The 16123-nt window shown below is 51.2% G+C and overlaps 1 protein-coding gene across 1 annotated transcript in view; it reads left to right on the plus strand.

Moving 5' to 3' along the window:
- The window catches only part of NINL (ninein like), a 189631-nt gene that overhangs the window by 136228 nt on the left and 37280 nt on the right, over positions 1–16123 (plus strand). The window contains exons 14-17 of the mRNA XM_054509981.2: positions 2326–2455; positions 5478–5587; positions 6583–6911; positions 8969–10093. Of these exons, the coding sequence (XP_054365956.1) occupies positions 2326–2455; positions 5478–5587; positions 6583–6911; positions 8969–10093 (1694 nt within the window). The remainder of the gene's footprint in view (positions 1–2325; positions 2456–5477; positions 5588–6582; positions 6912–8968; positions 10094–16123) is intronic.

A 16123-nucleotide genomic window follows, 5' to 3' on the forward strand; every position in this document is an offset into this window, starting at 1 on the left:
TAAGAAAACCTGCTTTTTGGCGCTGCTGGATTTGTGGGATGTGTGTATGTTTTCAAAATACTCAATACAAGGTACACATGTAATTTTAAGTTTTCCCATAGGCACATTAAAGAGTGTAAAAAGAGGGGCGCCTGGGTGGCTCAGTCGTTAAGCATCTGCCTTCAGCTCAGGTTGTGATCCCGGGGTCCTGGGATCGAGCCCTGCATCAGGCTCCCTGCTCAGCGGGAAGCCTGCTTCTCCCTCTCCCACCCCCTCTGCTTGTGTTGCCTCTCTCGCTGTGTCTCTCTGTGTCAAATAAATAAATAAAATCTTTAAAAAAAAATGTAAAAAGAAATAGGTGACATCAATTTTTTTTATTCTTATGTTAATCCCCATACATTACATCATTAGTTTTAGATGAAGTGTTCCATGATTCATTGTGCATAACACCCAATGCTCCATGCAGAATGTGCCCTCCTCAATACCCACCACCAGGCTAACCCATCCTCCCACCCCCCTCCCCTCTAGACCCTCAGTTTGTTTTTCAGAGTCCATCGTCTCTCATGGTTCGTCTACCCCTCCGATTTCCCCCGCTTCATTCTTCCCCTCCCGCTACCTTCTTCTTCTTCTTTTTTTTTATTCTTATGTTAATCCCCATACATTACATCATTAGTTCTAGATGAAGTGTTCCATGATTCATTGTTTGTGCATAACACCCAGTGCTCCATGCAGAATGTGCCGTCCTCAATACCCACCACCAGGCTAACCCATCCTCCCACCCCCCTCCCCTCTAGAACCCTGTTTGTTTTTCAGAGTCCATCGTCTCTCAGGGTTCGTCTACCCCTAGGTGACATCAATTTTAATAACATTTTATTTAATTCAATATTTCTACAATATTACCATTATATCCGTTTTTTTGGAATCCAGTCTTTGAAATTTGGTGTAGATTTTAGGCTACAGCACACCTCGATTCAGACTCCCCGCACCTGAGATGCTTGGTGGCCTATGCACTGAGTGCTGCCTTCTTAGACATCCCAGGGCTAGAGCAGCAGTGACCACAGGCTGTGTCAGGAACCACGGGGTCCACGCTCTGTTCTGCACACTTGTCCCGAAGCTCTTACTTTCTGCCCTGCCCTTTCCCCCCAGACAGAACTGCTTCCTCCATGGGGAAAATTGTATGTTTGTCTAGGAGATTCTGAATGAGGTACAGTGACCCTGTGTGAATCTGTGCTTCTTGTGAGATCTGTGCAGAACCCGTCCCTTCTCCCACTGCCTAGAACTGCCAATGAGAGGCTCCTTCTCCAGGGGCATGCAGCCACAGGCCAGGTGCTGGCCTTCAGGAACAGTTTTGGGAAGATGAGGTCTACTCAATGAGAGCCGCCTGGAAAGGAAACTCAAATAGGATTAAAAAACCAGCAAGGGATGTGGAGGCTTGTGGATGTGCCGGGTGTCCATGTGGTCTTGGCTAGAGGGGCTATCCCAAAAGGAGAAGCTGGCTAGAAGCTGCACCCTTGGAAGACGGGGCATCACTTCTGCCATCCTGCAGGCTGGGGCAGTCAGGGGCCTGTTGAGCTTCCAGGGCAGGGGGACATAGACCCAGAGTCAGGAGTGGACATGGCAACACACGCAGCTGTGGTGTGCTAGCTGTGGGACTGTCTGAGAAAGTGGCTATAAACTCTACCCTTTCTAGCCCGTTTAAAAATCAGGTGACCAGGTGTGCTTGTTGAGATGTGTTTCTTTCACGTGTGGACAGAATTACGCTGGTTGCAAATGAGGCCCTTCCTCTGAAGCTTTCATGATCACCTCCCAAGTCCCCCCACCTCCCCCAGTGTGCGCGCTCACTCAGACATCATCCTTTCTGTTTGGTAAGATCATCTTTGTTCTGTAGCCCTTGGTCTAAAGCACCTGGTATCCTCTTGGCTCAGTAGCTGTAGAAAGAACCGTTTGCAGATTCAACAGCAGCAGAGGAAAGAATCCCAGGACACATCCCAGGACATTGCTGCCTCACACCCACATCACAACATCACTGGGGTTTCAGCTGTTAATGGTTCTCTGTATTTTCTACATTTCTCTTCAGTTTCCACTCCACTATTTTTTTCTGAGCCCCTTCTGAATATTGAGTGCTCGAAAGTGGTGCAGGGTACTAGAAGGTCGAGAAGTGGCCTCTGCTTTCGTTTGGCTCACCTGTCCTTAGGAAACAGGAATGCAGTTTTAAGTGTTGTGTGCTGGAAGTCAGGGCCTGACACCTGACTGCTCCCTTGGCGGGCTGGCTCCACACTGCCCCATTCCTCACCACCCCTCAGGTGGCCGCACTGGCTGCAGGGGGTGTCTGGCTGTACCCCACAGGACCTGCAGGACCGCAACGACGAGCTGCAGGCTGCACTGGAAGGCCTGCGAGCACAGCTGCCCCCGAGTTGGCATGGCCGGCCTCACGCACAGCCAGAGGAACGGCTGCCCCCTGGACACGGGCCAGCAGGTAGGAGCCCAGTCCCAGGAGGTGACAGCTTGTGCACTCCTGCTGTGGGAGAGCAGAGGCTGGTGGCAGGGGGTGTCTATCTTCCCCCACTGCACAAGCTTCCCCCTGGTCCCGGGGGACTCTGCAGGAGGGGGGCCAGCTGCCCGGCGTGTCAGGCCTCCAAGGGATCACATGCCCTTCGGACTGCCACATGTGGGAGAAGGGCCTGTAACCCAAGGCCAGGGACAATACCCAGAGGCCCAAGGGAGGTAGAAGATGGTAAGGATTTTACCATTTGGGTAGAGTGGTGAAGGTTATGATGACCTGGTAGTGACCTCAGGACAGGCATGTCCTAGTGGGCCTCTTGGGTTATGGGGAGGATCCAGAGAGATGCCCTAGGATGAACGTTCAGCAGGGGTCGGACATAGTCATCGAGGGAAGGGAGGAGAGGGGAGGCTGGGAGTGAGCAGGGTGGTGGTCTCCCAGCCCTGCTCAGAGCACGATGTCTGGTCTTGGGTCTGTGACAGCTCTCAGAGGGAAGGTAAATGCGTAAAATGTGTCAGGGACTCCTGGTATTCACAGAGGCCTCATGTGGACTGCAGCAGACAGGGCTGATGTTTACTCCCTGGATGGTGTGGAAAGGGTCGAGGTGGGGTGTGGCTGTGGCACCCTGGAAGGGCCGGCTCCACCTGCCTGTGCACAGCACTGATGCTGAAGGAGTTACTTGACAATAAAGACCAGGGCTTCACGCTCCTTAACTCTTCAGCCTGTGAGGTTTGAGACAAGCTCCAGGCACCAAGAGGCGCAGTTATTGGCTCCTTCTAGAGACTAGAATTGGGGGGTGGGGTTCAGATGCCACAGCTGTCCTTCAGGTTTCCATGGTCCTTCTGGAAGACAGGGTGGGTTTGGCTGATTGCCACCTTTCCTGGAAGTTGCATGGGGTGGGCACTATGCAAATTTACATGCTGCATGCGGTTCCATGCGCACCGCTGCTGGTGAGGAGCCTGTGGGGACCACCGGGACCACCCCGCCCCCAGCCACGTGGCTACCTCCACTGACCATGTACCACAGCAGAGTCAGCCCCTCAGAGAGCATCTTGTTCTCATCTACAACCCTTAGAGCAGTCAGAGTTCATATATTGTCCTAAAGCTGTTTACTTAATGAAACAGGAAAAAGGGGGGCACCTGGGTGGCTCAGTCGTTTAAAACTTGATTTCGGCTCAGGTCATGATTGCAGGGTCATGAGATTGAGCCCAGCCTTGGGCTCTGCACTCAGCACGGAGTCTGCTTGAGATTCTCTCCCTCTTCCTCCACCCCTCCCCCTGCACATGGTCTCTCTCCCTCTCCATCTTTCTCTTTTTCTCAAATAAAATAAATGAGATCTTGGAAAAAAAAAAAAAAAAGAATAAAGTTTGTACCTAAGAGAGCCAACATGGGAACCAAGTGGGGCTTTCTGTGCACTGGGTCCAGCTTCCTCAGTCCCTTAAGGGGATCCCCTCACAGCATCTTCTTTAGTGGAGTCTGATGACTTCCAAGACCTGCTGTCCTGACTGTCCTCAGCTGGGAGGTGTTGGGGTACGGCCAGCACACCAGACAACATCACATCCCCAGATTAGTGTTACACATGGCCAGGTGGGCAGCCTGGCCACAGGGAAGGGGGAGAGGATTGCTACCTCCCTTTGTCCCTGGAGGAGTGTGGGATGCATGGAACATGGGACCCTTGTCAAGAGCTGCCAACCATAACCCAGGGATCAGCAGAGCTAGGGACCCATACCTTGGGTGGCCCTTGTCCAGAAGACCTTGGACTGTGGCACCAGAAGGCAGCCCCAGCCTCTGTGTCATCACTGATCCCGCACCAGGGCCCTTTCTCTTCCCCTTTGCCCCCCCACCACCCTCCATCTGAACACAGAAGTCCCGTCTGCCTCTTCAAAGGAGGAGAGTTCTGCTGCCACAGGGGAGTTTTGGTAGAAGGGCTGTGGGGTCCTGGCGGCCTTGCCCTCAGTACTTCCAGATGGAGCCACTCCTACCAGCTGCTCGTGCACCTGGGCCTACTTGGCCAGAACCAGGTGGCAGCTCCGGTTTACAGGGCAGGGGCTCCTTGCTTTCCTGAGGTGCTTATCCTGACTTCTCTCGGCCCCATGGCCCTCAACTCTTTCGTTTTTTTTTCATGGCAAATCGTTAAGGCGTGTGTCATCTCCCTTCACTTCCCCAGCCCCAGACCAGCACAAAACCTGAGCAGTGGCCAAAACTCATATTTTGAGTCAGCCCTTTGGCATGTTACTCAGTAGCACCAGAAATGCCTGGTGCCCCGGGGGGTGCTTGCAGTTCTACAGGCACCTCGCAAAATGAGCTGCAAGGACGTCTGACATGGTCAGTGAGGAGAATCCTCTGGAACAAGGGGTCACTCATGTACTCTTTCCTGTGATCTGTCAGAACTTTGACTCCATGAGTATTTACTGTGTTTAACATATTGAAAACCCATGTTATTATCATGTAGTAGTAAGTAACATAAAGTCTCTAAGAAAAGGGCATAGCTAGAATAAAAAGCTTGAAAAAATAAGGCTCATAGTGCCTCATCATAAAGCACTGACTGTCTGCGACAGGTCACACTCGTTGCTCGGTCTTCCCAGTCCCTCTGTGTGCCTGGCATCATCGAGGAACAGAATTCAGGGGGCAGTAAACATACCATGTACAGCATCTTTTAGGGAATCCAAGGGCCTGACAGATCTTGCAGGGAGCCTCCTGGTTATATCTTTGGGTAATGTGTGTTCTGGCAAAGACTCGGAATGCTGATTTCTGAAGAGCTCCTACCCTGAGAGCTAAGCATAGTAGATTGCTTGTGGAAACCCACGAGGGTTGGTTGTCTCTGCCAGCACAGCATTCCTCTTGCAGAAAAGGCCCATGGAGGGTTGTGCGTGGTCAGGGGCATGGTGGCAGATGACTAGGCTGAATACTCAGTGCCGGCCAAATGTCGGATCGGAGGGCTGGGAACAGCCTACGGCATCCTCGGCAGGACAGAAACAGGAATGTCTCTTTGTTTGCAGGCATCATCTCATTTGTTGGTGATTCCATTCCAGTGAGTTTAGAAACAGAGATAATGATGGAGCAGGTGAAGGAACACTGCCAAGACCTCAAGATCCAGCTGGAGACCAAGGTCAGGGGGAGTGAGGGCGGCCACAGGGACACAGAGAAGCTTCCTGCTGCGTGCTGGAAAGCCTTGCTCGGCCGTGCATGTTTCCACATGCACACGTGTGTCCTAGATCCTGTGCCCCTTAGGAAGCCCGCTCAGGGGAACAGGAGATTGTGGGGAAATGTAAAGAAAATGAACATTTTGCCTCACACCTTCTTTGGAAGGAGGCAGGAGATAAGGAATGACCAGTAAAGGGAGGGAATGGGGTTATGTGTACCCAAGTGTCATAGGGGTCGTCGCACTGAGGCCAGACCTTGCTGCCCACTCTGCCATCAGGGAATCAGAGCTGCCATCTGTGTTCTAAGCTGATGCGACCCTGGGATTGCCCTTTGTGGGGTACTCCGTGGCCTTGTGACCAGGACCCTGGCTGAGTCTGTCTTTTTAGATGAACTTGTCTTCTGCTCTGTTAGCAGATCGTGGTGGGGTTCTGTTAAGAGACATGTCCATGACTTGTTTCCACGATTTGTTATCAGGCGTAAGAGTAGCAGCAAGGTGGGAGTGCCTGTCCTATGCTTGTGCCTCTGGGCTCCCTGGGATGCATTAGCTGGAAACTCCTGCAGTAGCCGTGCCCTGGGGGCTGGAGGATGTTCAGAGCCACCCCTGGTCTCATGAAGGCTCCCCAGTTCTCTCAGTTGTCCCACCATCTGCCCTCCAGGTGGCCTGGCCAGGCACCTGGCCTAACGTGATCCCAGTCTCCGTTCCCCACCTGCTGGACCTGCCTCCGGGGGCCCTTGTGAAGGTTATGGGAGACAAGGGAAGCCCGAGGCCACACTGCGCCCTGGGAGGGGCTCCACTGTCCTTAGCGCCGCTCTTTCTGTTCATAGGCCTGTGCACTGCTTTGGGTCTGGGCCACCATTCTTTGGGTGTCGTGCCTAGAAGTCTGGTATTTCTGTGTTGTGTTGCCCAGTAAGTCATTTTCAGGACCTCCTGATGGACACTGCTCACATTTCTCTTTTCAGGTAAATTCTTACGAGAGGGAAATGGAGCTGATGAGGAGAGACTTCACGAAGGAGAGGGAGCAGATGCAGCAGGCCTTCAGGCTTGAGGTCCACGTGCTGGAGTGCCGGAGGGCTGACCTGGAGGTGCTGCTCGGGAAGTCTCAGGAGCTCATCCGAGGCCTGCAGGACCAGCTCCAGCGGGCAGCCTGTGGCCCTCTGCTGGAGAGGGCGGGGTTGGGGCAGTGCTGCATTCAGGCACTATCTGGCCCAGCTGGGCGGCTGGCCCGAGAGCAGGACCCACCGGAGCAGGGACAGCACCAGAGGCATCGGAACGAGCTGCAGCGAGTCAGGTCAGGCACTGCGTCCTTTCAGGGTCTTACAGTTAGGGGTTCTTGCCAAGAACCCAGATTTGAAACTGCATCAGGAAACTGCTCAGAATTATAGTACCTGCTAACGGGGTGCTTTTTCTCAGGGCAGGTAGGTGAGCATTGAAAGAACAGGTCAGGGGCACTTGGGTGGCTCAGTCAGTTAAGTGTTAGACTCTTGGTTTTGGCTCAGGTCATGATATCAGGGACACGGGATCGAGCCCCAGATCAGACTTCATGCTCAGTGCCGTCTGCTTGAGATTCTCTGTCTTCCTCTCTCTTTTCCCCTCCCCGTGCTCACAGCACACTACCCCCCCAAAATAATAAATATATAAAATATTTTTTTAAAAAAGAAAGAACAGGTCATCAGGTAAGGATTGTTCTTTCGTATTAAAAATATCTGTTAACTAAAGCTTAAGAGTTAAAATTCCTTATAGAATTTTGCCTCATACTTGCAAAGGGCAGTATGTTCTTCCTTTAATCTTCCTTTAATATCTCATTTAATTTTCTAGCACATGAGCAGATGGATGAAAGGTCTAAAACCCCTAAAACAATGGGAAAGACAAATAATTTGGGTTGGTGAGGTTCTTGGAAAGGCCAAAAGGTGTGAGCAAAGGAGAGGAAAGGTTTATTTGGAAAACTGGGATATGGCATTTTGTGTTGAACAGTGTCATAGTGACATGAGAAATACCCATGTGTTCATTCCTTGTCGAGTGGGTCTGACTTGGTAGAGTGAAATGACTAGTTATCTTAGCCATGGCACTGGTCAGTCAGCCCCTCCGTGTCTTGTGGGGAGTCTTGGACCCATCCAGTTCAGGAGGGGATGACTATACCCAGCATATGTTGACCCAGGGCTGAGCGGATGGCTCACAGTGGAGTGGCCCACCGCACTGTGCTCCTCACAGAGGGCTTATGTAGGGCTCGGTGGGGTTCGGTGTTGGAGCTGAGTGCATGTGGCCTCAGTCACCCCCTGATTGCAAGATGTCGACAGCCTTTATGTAGAGACTATGCCCTCCAACCTGGGTGGGATGCGCTCTCCCCTTTGGCTCAGTGATTGGAGTTAGCCTGAGTACGTAGGGTGTGCTGTGAAAGAACCAGACTGGCCCCCAAGTCTGTGGGTGCTCCTTCCTCCCTGGACTCCATATGACACCAGTGGAAGGGCCCTGGGCCCGTGGGGGCTGACGGGAACTGTCACTCTCCTACAGGATGATAAAGGTCATTTTTAAGTCATGTGCTTTCTCTGAGCTTTAAGTTATTTTCTCTTAAACCCCAGAGCTATGCGATAAGGGACTTGACCCAAGTCCCTCTAGACCCTACTGGCAGCAGATGGGCCGGTGCCTGGTAGCCCCTTCCACCAGCCTGCACCATCCATCCGGAGGACCTGCTTGCTGTTCACAGTCCTTCCCCACGCTGGACCTAGAGCCACATCCGGCCACATGTCCTGTTCTCAGGCTGGCACCAGCCACAAAGAACATGTCCTTAGTGCCCTCACCTCGGCTGGGACTCCATTCTCCCAGGGCTGTGAAGGCCTGGTGCCCAGCAACTTACCAGATTTTCAAGGGTAGCTTTGAACTGTAGGTGAGAGCCACACATCTCACTAAAGTTTTAGACCAGCACTGTCCTTAGTACTTCCTGTGATGGGGGACACGTCCTGTATCTTCTTCATCCATGATGGCAGCCACCAGCCACACATGGCTGCTGAGCCCTGGACATGTGGCCTGCATGACTCAGATACTGAATTTTTATCCTATTTAGTTATAATCAACTTACACTTAACACTCACATGTGTGAATGGTTTCGTGTCAGCTTCTGTATGTAGAACCCAACCGTACTGAGGGCAGATCCTCCGATAGACCCTCTACAGAGGGTCCCAGGGCATGGATGGAACGCTGGGGTGCATGGGGGTGAGGGGACAGAGCAGGCCAGGCAGAGGAGGTCCGTGGTCAGGACAAGAGGAGCCTGTGAGGAGGCCTTTCCAACCTGGGGGTAGGACTGGGCCTGAGCTGTGCCCACAGCGCCTGTGACGTGCTCTGTTTCTGTAGGAAAGAGGCCGAAGTTGTGCTGAACTACGAGCTCTCAAGGATGGAAGCCCAGCAGGCTGCCCACTGTAAGCACTTTGCGCTGCAGCCTCAGCAGGAGAAGGAAGAGGTGCTCCAGAGAGCCCTGCTGCAAGTCCACGAGGTGACAGAGCAGCATGACCAGGAGAAGGAGCGGAGGGCGGGCAGGGGGGAGGAGCCCCACCCACGCTGGGGAAGTCAGCAGCGGAAGCTGCAGGAGCTGGTAGGCAAGGAACAGGTAGAGTTTTGCAGGTCCTCCGCCCTGGAGGAGGAGAAGCTGGAGCTCACCTGTAGGAAACAAGTGGGAAGGCCTGTATGGGCAGCAGACATGCTGTGGGCCTGCTGGAGGGACAGGCCAGCAGTGGCAGGTCGTGAGCAGGAGGGTGCAGGCAGGAGGGAGCAGCCACTGGCCTGGCTGGAACCTGGCGATGGGCGTGGCCATGGGCAAACCAGGTGCAGGCATGTGGATGCCCAGCAGAGCCCAGCCCTAGCCCCTGCCCTGGCCCGCAGAGGGCCCTTGGAGAGCCTTGGCCTCAGAGAGAATGGTCGGCATGTGCTCGTTGCTGAAGAGGTGGCTTCTCCTCCTCCTGAGAGGCGGGCACAGGTGCACCCACGTGGGGCGGACAGGAGAGTGGTTCTGGAGGAGCCAGTGCCTCTTGCCGGCAGCTCAGCTGGTGTGAGCCAGACTGAAGCCCAGGAGCTGCTCTGGGGAACAGAAGGAGATGCCTCACCAGCCCAGCCCCCACCAGTGGGCATAGGAGAGACTGAGAGGCAGCTGGCCATTCTGGAGCGAGCTGGGCATCTGAGTGAGGAGCTGGCCCCCACGGGCAGCCAGGGGCAGGCTGTGGCGGAGCAGGGCCAGCATGGGGAGAGCACCCTGGAGCAGGGGCTGCAGCACAGCAGGGACAAGGCCAAGGAGAGCACCTCGCTCTCCCAACCCCACCTCACTGGCCCCCAGGTGGCGGGGCAGGAGCAGCTTAAGGCCCTGCGGGAAGAAGAGGCCAACACGGCCCTGGAAAGAGAGAAGGACGACATGAAAACCAAACTTCTGCAGCTGGAAGAAGTCGTTCGGGTTCTTGAGAAAGAAGCAGATTCAAGAGAGAACAACAGGTTTGGTTTCTACCCATTCTTAGAATGTCAGGCTATATACCCTCTAACCTCTCACCTCCAGCTCCACTGCATGGGCCTCGTCACAGCTGCTGATGGGGATTATGTAACCCTCATGCCTGTGCAGGGGTCATAAGCCCGGCCCCGACCCCGGGGCATCCCACAGGTCACCACATGCCCAGTGAATGGGTGAGGGCAGAGCTGGGCCGTTCTGGGCAGTTCATCTGGCCTTGGTGTCCTAAGGACATCTCCTGCTCCTGTCCTTAGGAAATTCTCGCTGGTCTTACAAGGACAAAGACAGACTGTGTTTGGAACCCTGCTTCAGTTCTGGGTCTCCTGAGCTCTCTTCCTGCTGACTTTGAGCAGGACCCACTACTTTGCCCCGCCAGCATGTGTGCCAGGCACTGTCCTTGAACTGCAAGTTCCTGAGCTTCCTGAGTGGAGCAAGAGGAGGCTGTCCAGCCCAGACACCTCCTGGGAGGCTGGGGGTGGGGCATGAGTGCCCAGGGGGGGTTCAAGATGCTGCTGCAGTTGATGCCTTCAGGGGAAGCCTGAAGCTGGGGAGATGGCCTCGAGATGTTGGTATGTGGGCCAAGTTCAGAGAGCTCTACAGTCCCCCTCAGGCATCAGCTCCTGCTACCTGGGTGACCACGGGCAGTTAGCTTCATTGAGTAAAAAGATTATGTGGGATTGACATGAAACCAAAAGGAAGAAATGTCAAGGCACCACCCAGCTTAAGAAAAAATACTAGCATAGCTAGAAGCCTCCTAGGCACCAGGCCTCCTCACCTCCTAGAGGTGCCATTACTTGATGTCCCTGCCTTTTATGTGGGTGTCTCTAAACCATAGAGCACTTTGTTTGTAGTGGCCTGACTTCTAAATTTTGTCACCCATGAAGTGCAGAGGGTGCCGTGCCCCCAAAGGGCATGGGGCACGAAATGAATGTAGAACACGCACTTTACTATTCTGGATGCTCCATAGCAAGTCCCAGACACACACAGGCTGGTCTTGGGCCCTGCGGACACATCGTGGGTACCTGTTCTGCACACGAGTCTGTGGCAGGCCCCAGGCAAACACAGGGAGGGGCCTTAGGCACAGAAGCAGCCCAGCACTTTGAGTCTCACTCCCTTCCTGTTGACCCCACAGCTAAAGTCAAAGTTGTATTCTCAGGAGGGTCTTCACTCCTTGACAGTGATTATGGGGCATCTTCTATGTGGGGGTACAGCTAGGGATAGCAGCAGGGTGCAAGACCGGTTTACGGCTTTCAGCCTCTGGGGGAGGTGCCGTGCTTCCTGCGTGTCTCAGTGTCAGGAAGAAACTCACTGCCCTGTTTCAAATATGAGGAAACTTAAAGGCCATGCTGCTGAGACCATGTACATTTTCTAGGGACACGTGCACAATGGTGAAAGCCTAAGGGAGTATATAGAAACGACTGGGCCAAATTCAAGCCGGTAGTTTTCTTTCTGAGAGGTGAGGTGTTCAGATCTGGGAAGGCGGAGGAGGACCTGGGGCAGGAGCAGGCTTTGCCCAGGTTAGAGGGCCTTGGGGAATAAGGAGATGGCTGTGCAGAGGGGAATGTGAATAGGAACCAGCTCTTGTGGGTATGGGGAGGATTTTTGAGAGGCAGGCTGCTGGGGCCCTGAGCCGGGCAGCTGTGGAAACATGCTCTTGGTTAGCCAGGGAAACTGGGAAGAGTGGATTGCAGGGGTTGTGGGGTGGGTGTGTAGGAGGAGGTGGGTGGAGGGCAGGGGGAGGTGGTTATTGCAGATGTCAGGCAAGAAGTGACAGTTGCTGGGGACCAGAGTGATAGCACCAGAGGTGCAGGGAGTCAACTGGCAGGAGTGTCGAGGCCAAGTTGATGGGTTACAGGAGGATGGGATTTTAACAGGGAGATTGGAAGTGGGTCACAGAGCACTCAGAGGACTCCACAGAAATGCCACTGACCAAGAAGTGGGGAGAGCAGGATTCAGTTACACTTGAGGAGCCTGTGGAGTGAGGTAGGTGGAGAGTCGAGGAAGGAGCCCTCAGAGGAAGGGGAAACCAAGGAGCTGTGTCTTTAGGGGAAGAATCCTGCAAGGAGAGAAGAACACTTGTCTCCAGAGCCCTTGAGAGGCCAATTCACACAAGACCTGCAGCCTGAAGGAGTCTACTGGGCTCAGCAACATGCAGGTGCCCCCTGAGCCCACTGGCATCCCTTACTCCCCAAGCTGGGCCCCCAGCCCCTGCTCTCTGAGGGCAGGTCTATCCCCAGCACCAGCCAGTGGACCCCTGGCCACAACTCCCTTGTGGCCACTTGTAAGGAAACACATGGGACCACCTTCCAAACCCACACCAGCCACAGGCCCCTTGGCTGGGCAGAGCTCAGACCTGCAGGATCTTAAAGGCCATGGTGAAGATTTGGGTCTTTATCAAGGAGAAAGCAAAGTGCAGAGTGACACGACCAGATTTGGATTGTGAAAGAATCTCTGCCAGTAGTTTAGAGAACAGAAGTGGTCTGAATGCCCACGTGGCCGAATTCATCCACGGTCACCTCTTCTGTTGCTCTTTTGCTCTATACACAATTCCACACACACCCTTTTTAAATTCTTTCTGAATCATTGGGGATAATTGCAGACATTATGACATTTTACTGCTAAATATTTCAACATGTTATTTTATAAGAACAAGGATGTTCTCCTGCATATCCACAGTATTGTTATCACATGTGGGAGATTTAATTCGAATGCACTGCTATTTTTAATTTGCACTCCACTTCCAGATTTTGCCAATTGTTTCAGTATGTATTTTCTAGTTTGTTCACCTACCCCAGATCTAATCAAGGATTGTGGTGTGCATTTAGTTACTATATCTCTTTAATATCCTTTAAGAGTGTACCAGTCTTTTTAAATTAGTTTTTCTGTCAATGGATATTGACTTTTTTTTAATCATGGCAAAGTATACATAATGTAAAATCGACCATTTTAACCACATAATTTAGTGGCATTAAACATGCACAACGTGTAAACCATCACCACTTTCTTTTTGTTTTTTTTCATCACCACTTTCTACTTCCAAAACTTTCTCATTCAAAGCAGAAACTCTGTATCTATTAAACATTTAAACATATAAACAAGTATTTTGTGAGGATTCTAGCATCAATGTTGGGAAAGGATATTGGTCTATAGTTTTCCTATAAGAGTTTGAGAAGGATTAGCATTTTCTTACTTAAATGTTTGGTAGGGGGCGCCTGGGGGGCTCAGTCGGTTGAGAGCCCGACTCCTGGTTTTGGCTCAGATCATGACCTCAGGGTCCTGGGGTAGAACACCGAGTCTGGCTCCATGCTGAGTGGCGAATCTGCTTGAGGATTCTCTCTCTCCCTTTGCCCCTCCCCCATTTGTGAGCGTGTGTCTCAAATAAATCTTTAAAACAAAAAAGATTCCACCATTGACATTGGATAGTCTGCTCTGTCTAGTTGTTGCTCTGTATTGGTTCTTAGTCTCCTATTGCTGCTGTAACTAATTACCACTATTACTAAGTTAGTGGCTTAAAACAACACTATTTATGATTTTACAGTTTTGGAGCTTAGAAGTCTGAAATGGTTATGACTGGACTAAAATTAAGATGCTGGCAGGGTTGCCTTCCTTTTTGGTGGCTCTAGAAGAGAATCGCTATTCTGTTTTCCAGCCTCTGTGGACTGCTTGCATTCCTTGTTTCTTGCCCCCTTCCATCTAAAGCTGGTAATGACTGGCCAGGTCCACCTGACATCACATCACTCTGACACCCACTCTCCTCCCTCCCTCTTCAACATTTCAGGATCCTGTGATTACATTGGGCCCACCTGGATGATCCAGGACCTATAGCTGTAGTTCATTCATATGGTTCATTGCTGTGGATTTTTCTGTTGTGTGAATATAACACAGTTTACTCATTCACTTGTGGATGGGCATTTGAATAGTGTTTAGTTTTAGTCTTCACAAATAGTACTGCTAAGAAAGTTCTTACCCATGTCTTTTGGAGCATTACATTGGGGTGTACCTAAGAATGGAATTGTCAGGTTATAGGGCATAGGTGTGGTTTTCTTTCCACTCATCCTGCTTAGAAAAACATTGTACCCATTGAATTTGTGTCTTATGAAAACTTCTCAGCCATTATTTTTAAAACATCACTTCTCCTCTCACTCTACAATTAGATGTATGATGTTAGATCTTTTCACTTTTCCTCCATTTCTTCCCTTCCATCTCTTTTACCTTCTTTTCTCTCTTGTCGCATTCTGGGTACTTTTTTTCCTATCTCTGTGTTCCGGATCACTAATTCTTCCTTCAGCTCTGTTTAAATCTGCCATTTAACTCATTCAGTGAGGTTTTATTTCGACATTGCCTTTTTTTTTTCTTCCCCATTTCCAAAAGCCCTGTTTTGTCCCTTTTGGTCTGATCATTTTTGATAGTTTCTTGTTTCTTGTTTATTTTTTATTTTTTATTATGTAAACATTTTACAATTTTATCCTTAGTTTGTGTCTGATAATTCCAATATCTGAGGTTCCTGTGGGATCCAGTCTGCTGTTTTGCTTCTGCTGCTGCTGGGAGGTGGCTTTTTTCCATGTATGTTGTGGTGATCTGTGACTGTGAGCTTGTGTTTACATGCTGTTCATCTCTGGGAATCTCCGGAACTGTAGTAGAAGATGCTTTCTGAAGAAAGGGCGGATACTGCTTTTGCTGAGACTTGGGACCGCCTTAACTTCCTTTGAGGGCACTGCTTAATGTAGGCCCGCCTGGTGTGGTTTTTCCACGCTGCTGCTGGCAGTGCTGCCATAGGCACTGGCCTCAGGGTGACCCTGTCTGTGTGTGGCCTAATGCTCACAGCTGGGGTTTCAGCATCTAGACTTTTGTTTTATTAGGGGCCCTTGGAGGTTTCCCTTACCTTCTGTGAGGACAGTCACCCATTGTATGGTCAGTCTCACACAGCTCTAGCTGCTTGGTGTGGTGAGGGGGATGGGGTGGGACAGCCATCAGCTTCTCTGAGGCCCAGGAAGCTGAAGTGGAAACCGCCCAACACACACAGCAACACTGAGTCAGTTTGTTTTCCATCCTGGAGCCAGAGTGGCGATTCCCAAACACAGACCTCGTTTGTTTCTCTCCTGTGCTTGAAACCATTTGCTGCTTTAAAAATTCCAATGACTTCCCTTTCTTTATTTTTCTCTTTAGTTCCTCATGAGATAAAATGAAGTTATATTTATGTGTATGAAGAAGACACTTATGCTTGGTATTATAAGCCTATTACATTAAACATAACAAGACCATGTGGCTTTGAGTATTTTTAGATTGAAAAAATTAGAAGCTAATGCCAGTAGGGACCTATTGGCGGGGGGAACAAATGTCAGACCAGTGTCTATTTAAAGAATAAATTTCTAGGGCGCCTGGGTGGCTCGGTTGAGTGACTGCCTTCAGCTCAGGTCATGATCCTGGAGTCCCGGGATCGAGTCCCGCATCGGGCTCCCTGCTCGGCAGGGAGTCTGCTTCTCCCTCTGACCCTCCCCCCTCTCATGCTCTCTCTCTCTCTTATTCTCTCTCTCAAATAAATAAATAAAATCTTTAAAAAAAAAAAAAGAATAAATTTCTAGGGTGGGGGTACCTGGGTGGCTCAGTTCGTTAAGCATCTGACTTCAGCTCGGTCCTGGGATCAAGCCCCATGTCGGGCTCCCTGCTCAGTAGGGAGTCTGCTTCTCCCTCTTGCTCTGCCCCTCCCCTTGCTTGTATGCACTCTCTCTCAAATAAGTAAAAATCTAAAAAAAAAAAAACAATAAATTTCTCGGGCAGCAAACACAGGTCTTAAGCTGCCTCATTTGTGATCTTTACTGGTAAATTGCTTCTCTGTCATATGTCAGTGGTGTTACCCAAGTGGAGATCTCTAAGGCATCAGAGAGCAAAGGTGGCTCCAAGCAGACTTGGTTCATGTAGTAGCTACTCATGCTTGCTTTTTCCCACTGAGGGATCCACCTTGCATTCGGTCTCTCTGTACAAGGGATGTGGGCATCTCCCCAGTTTCCTCGTCCCTAGTG

This window comes from Mirounga angustirostris, unplaced genomic scaffold (assembly GCF_029215605.1).
Source record: "Mirounga angustirostris isolate CCGP_5_RB_7025 unplaced genomic scaffold, mMirAng1.0.hap1 SCAF_10, whole genome shotgun sequence".
In the NCBI taxonomy this organism is placed as follows: Eukaryota; Metazoa; Chordata; class Mammalia; order Carnivora; family Phocidae; genus Mirounga; species Mirounga angustirostris.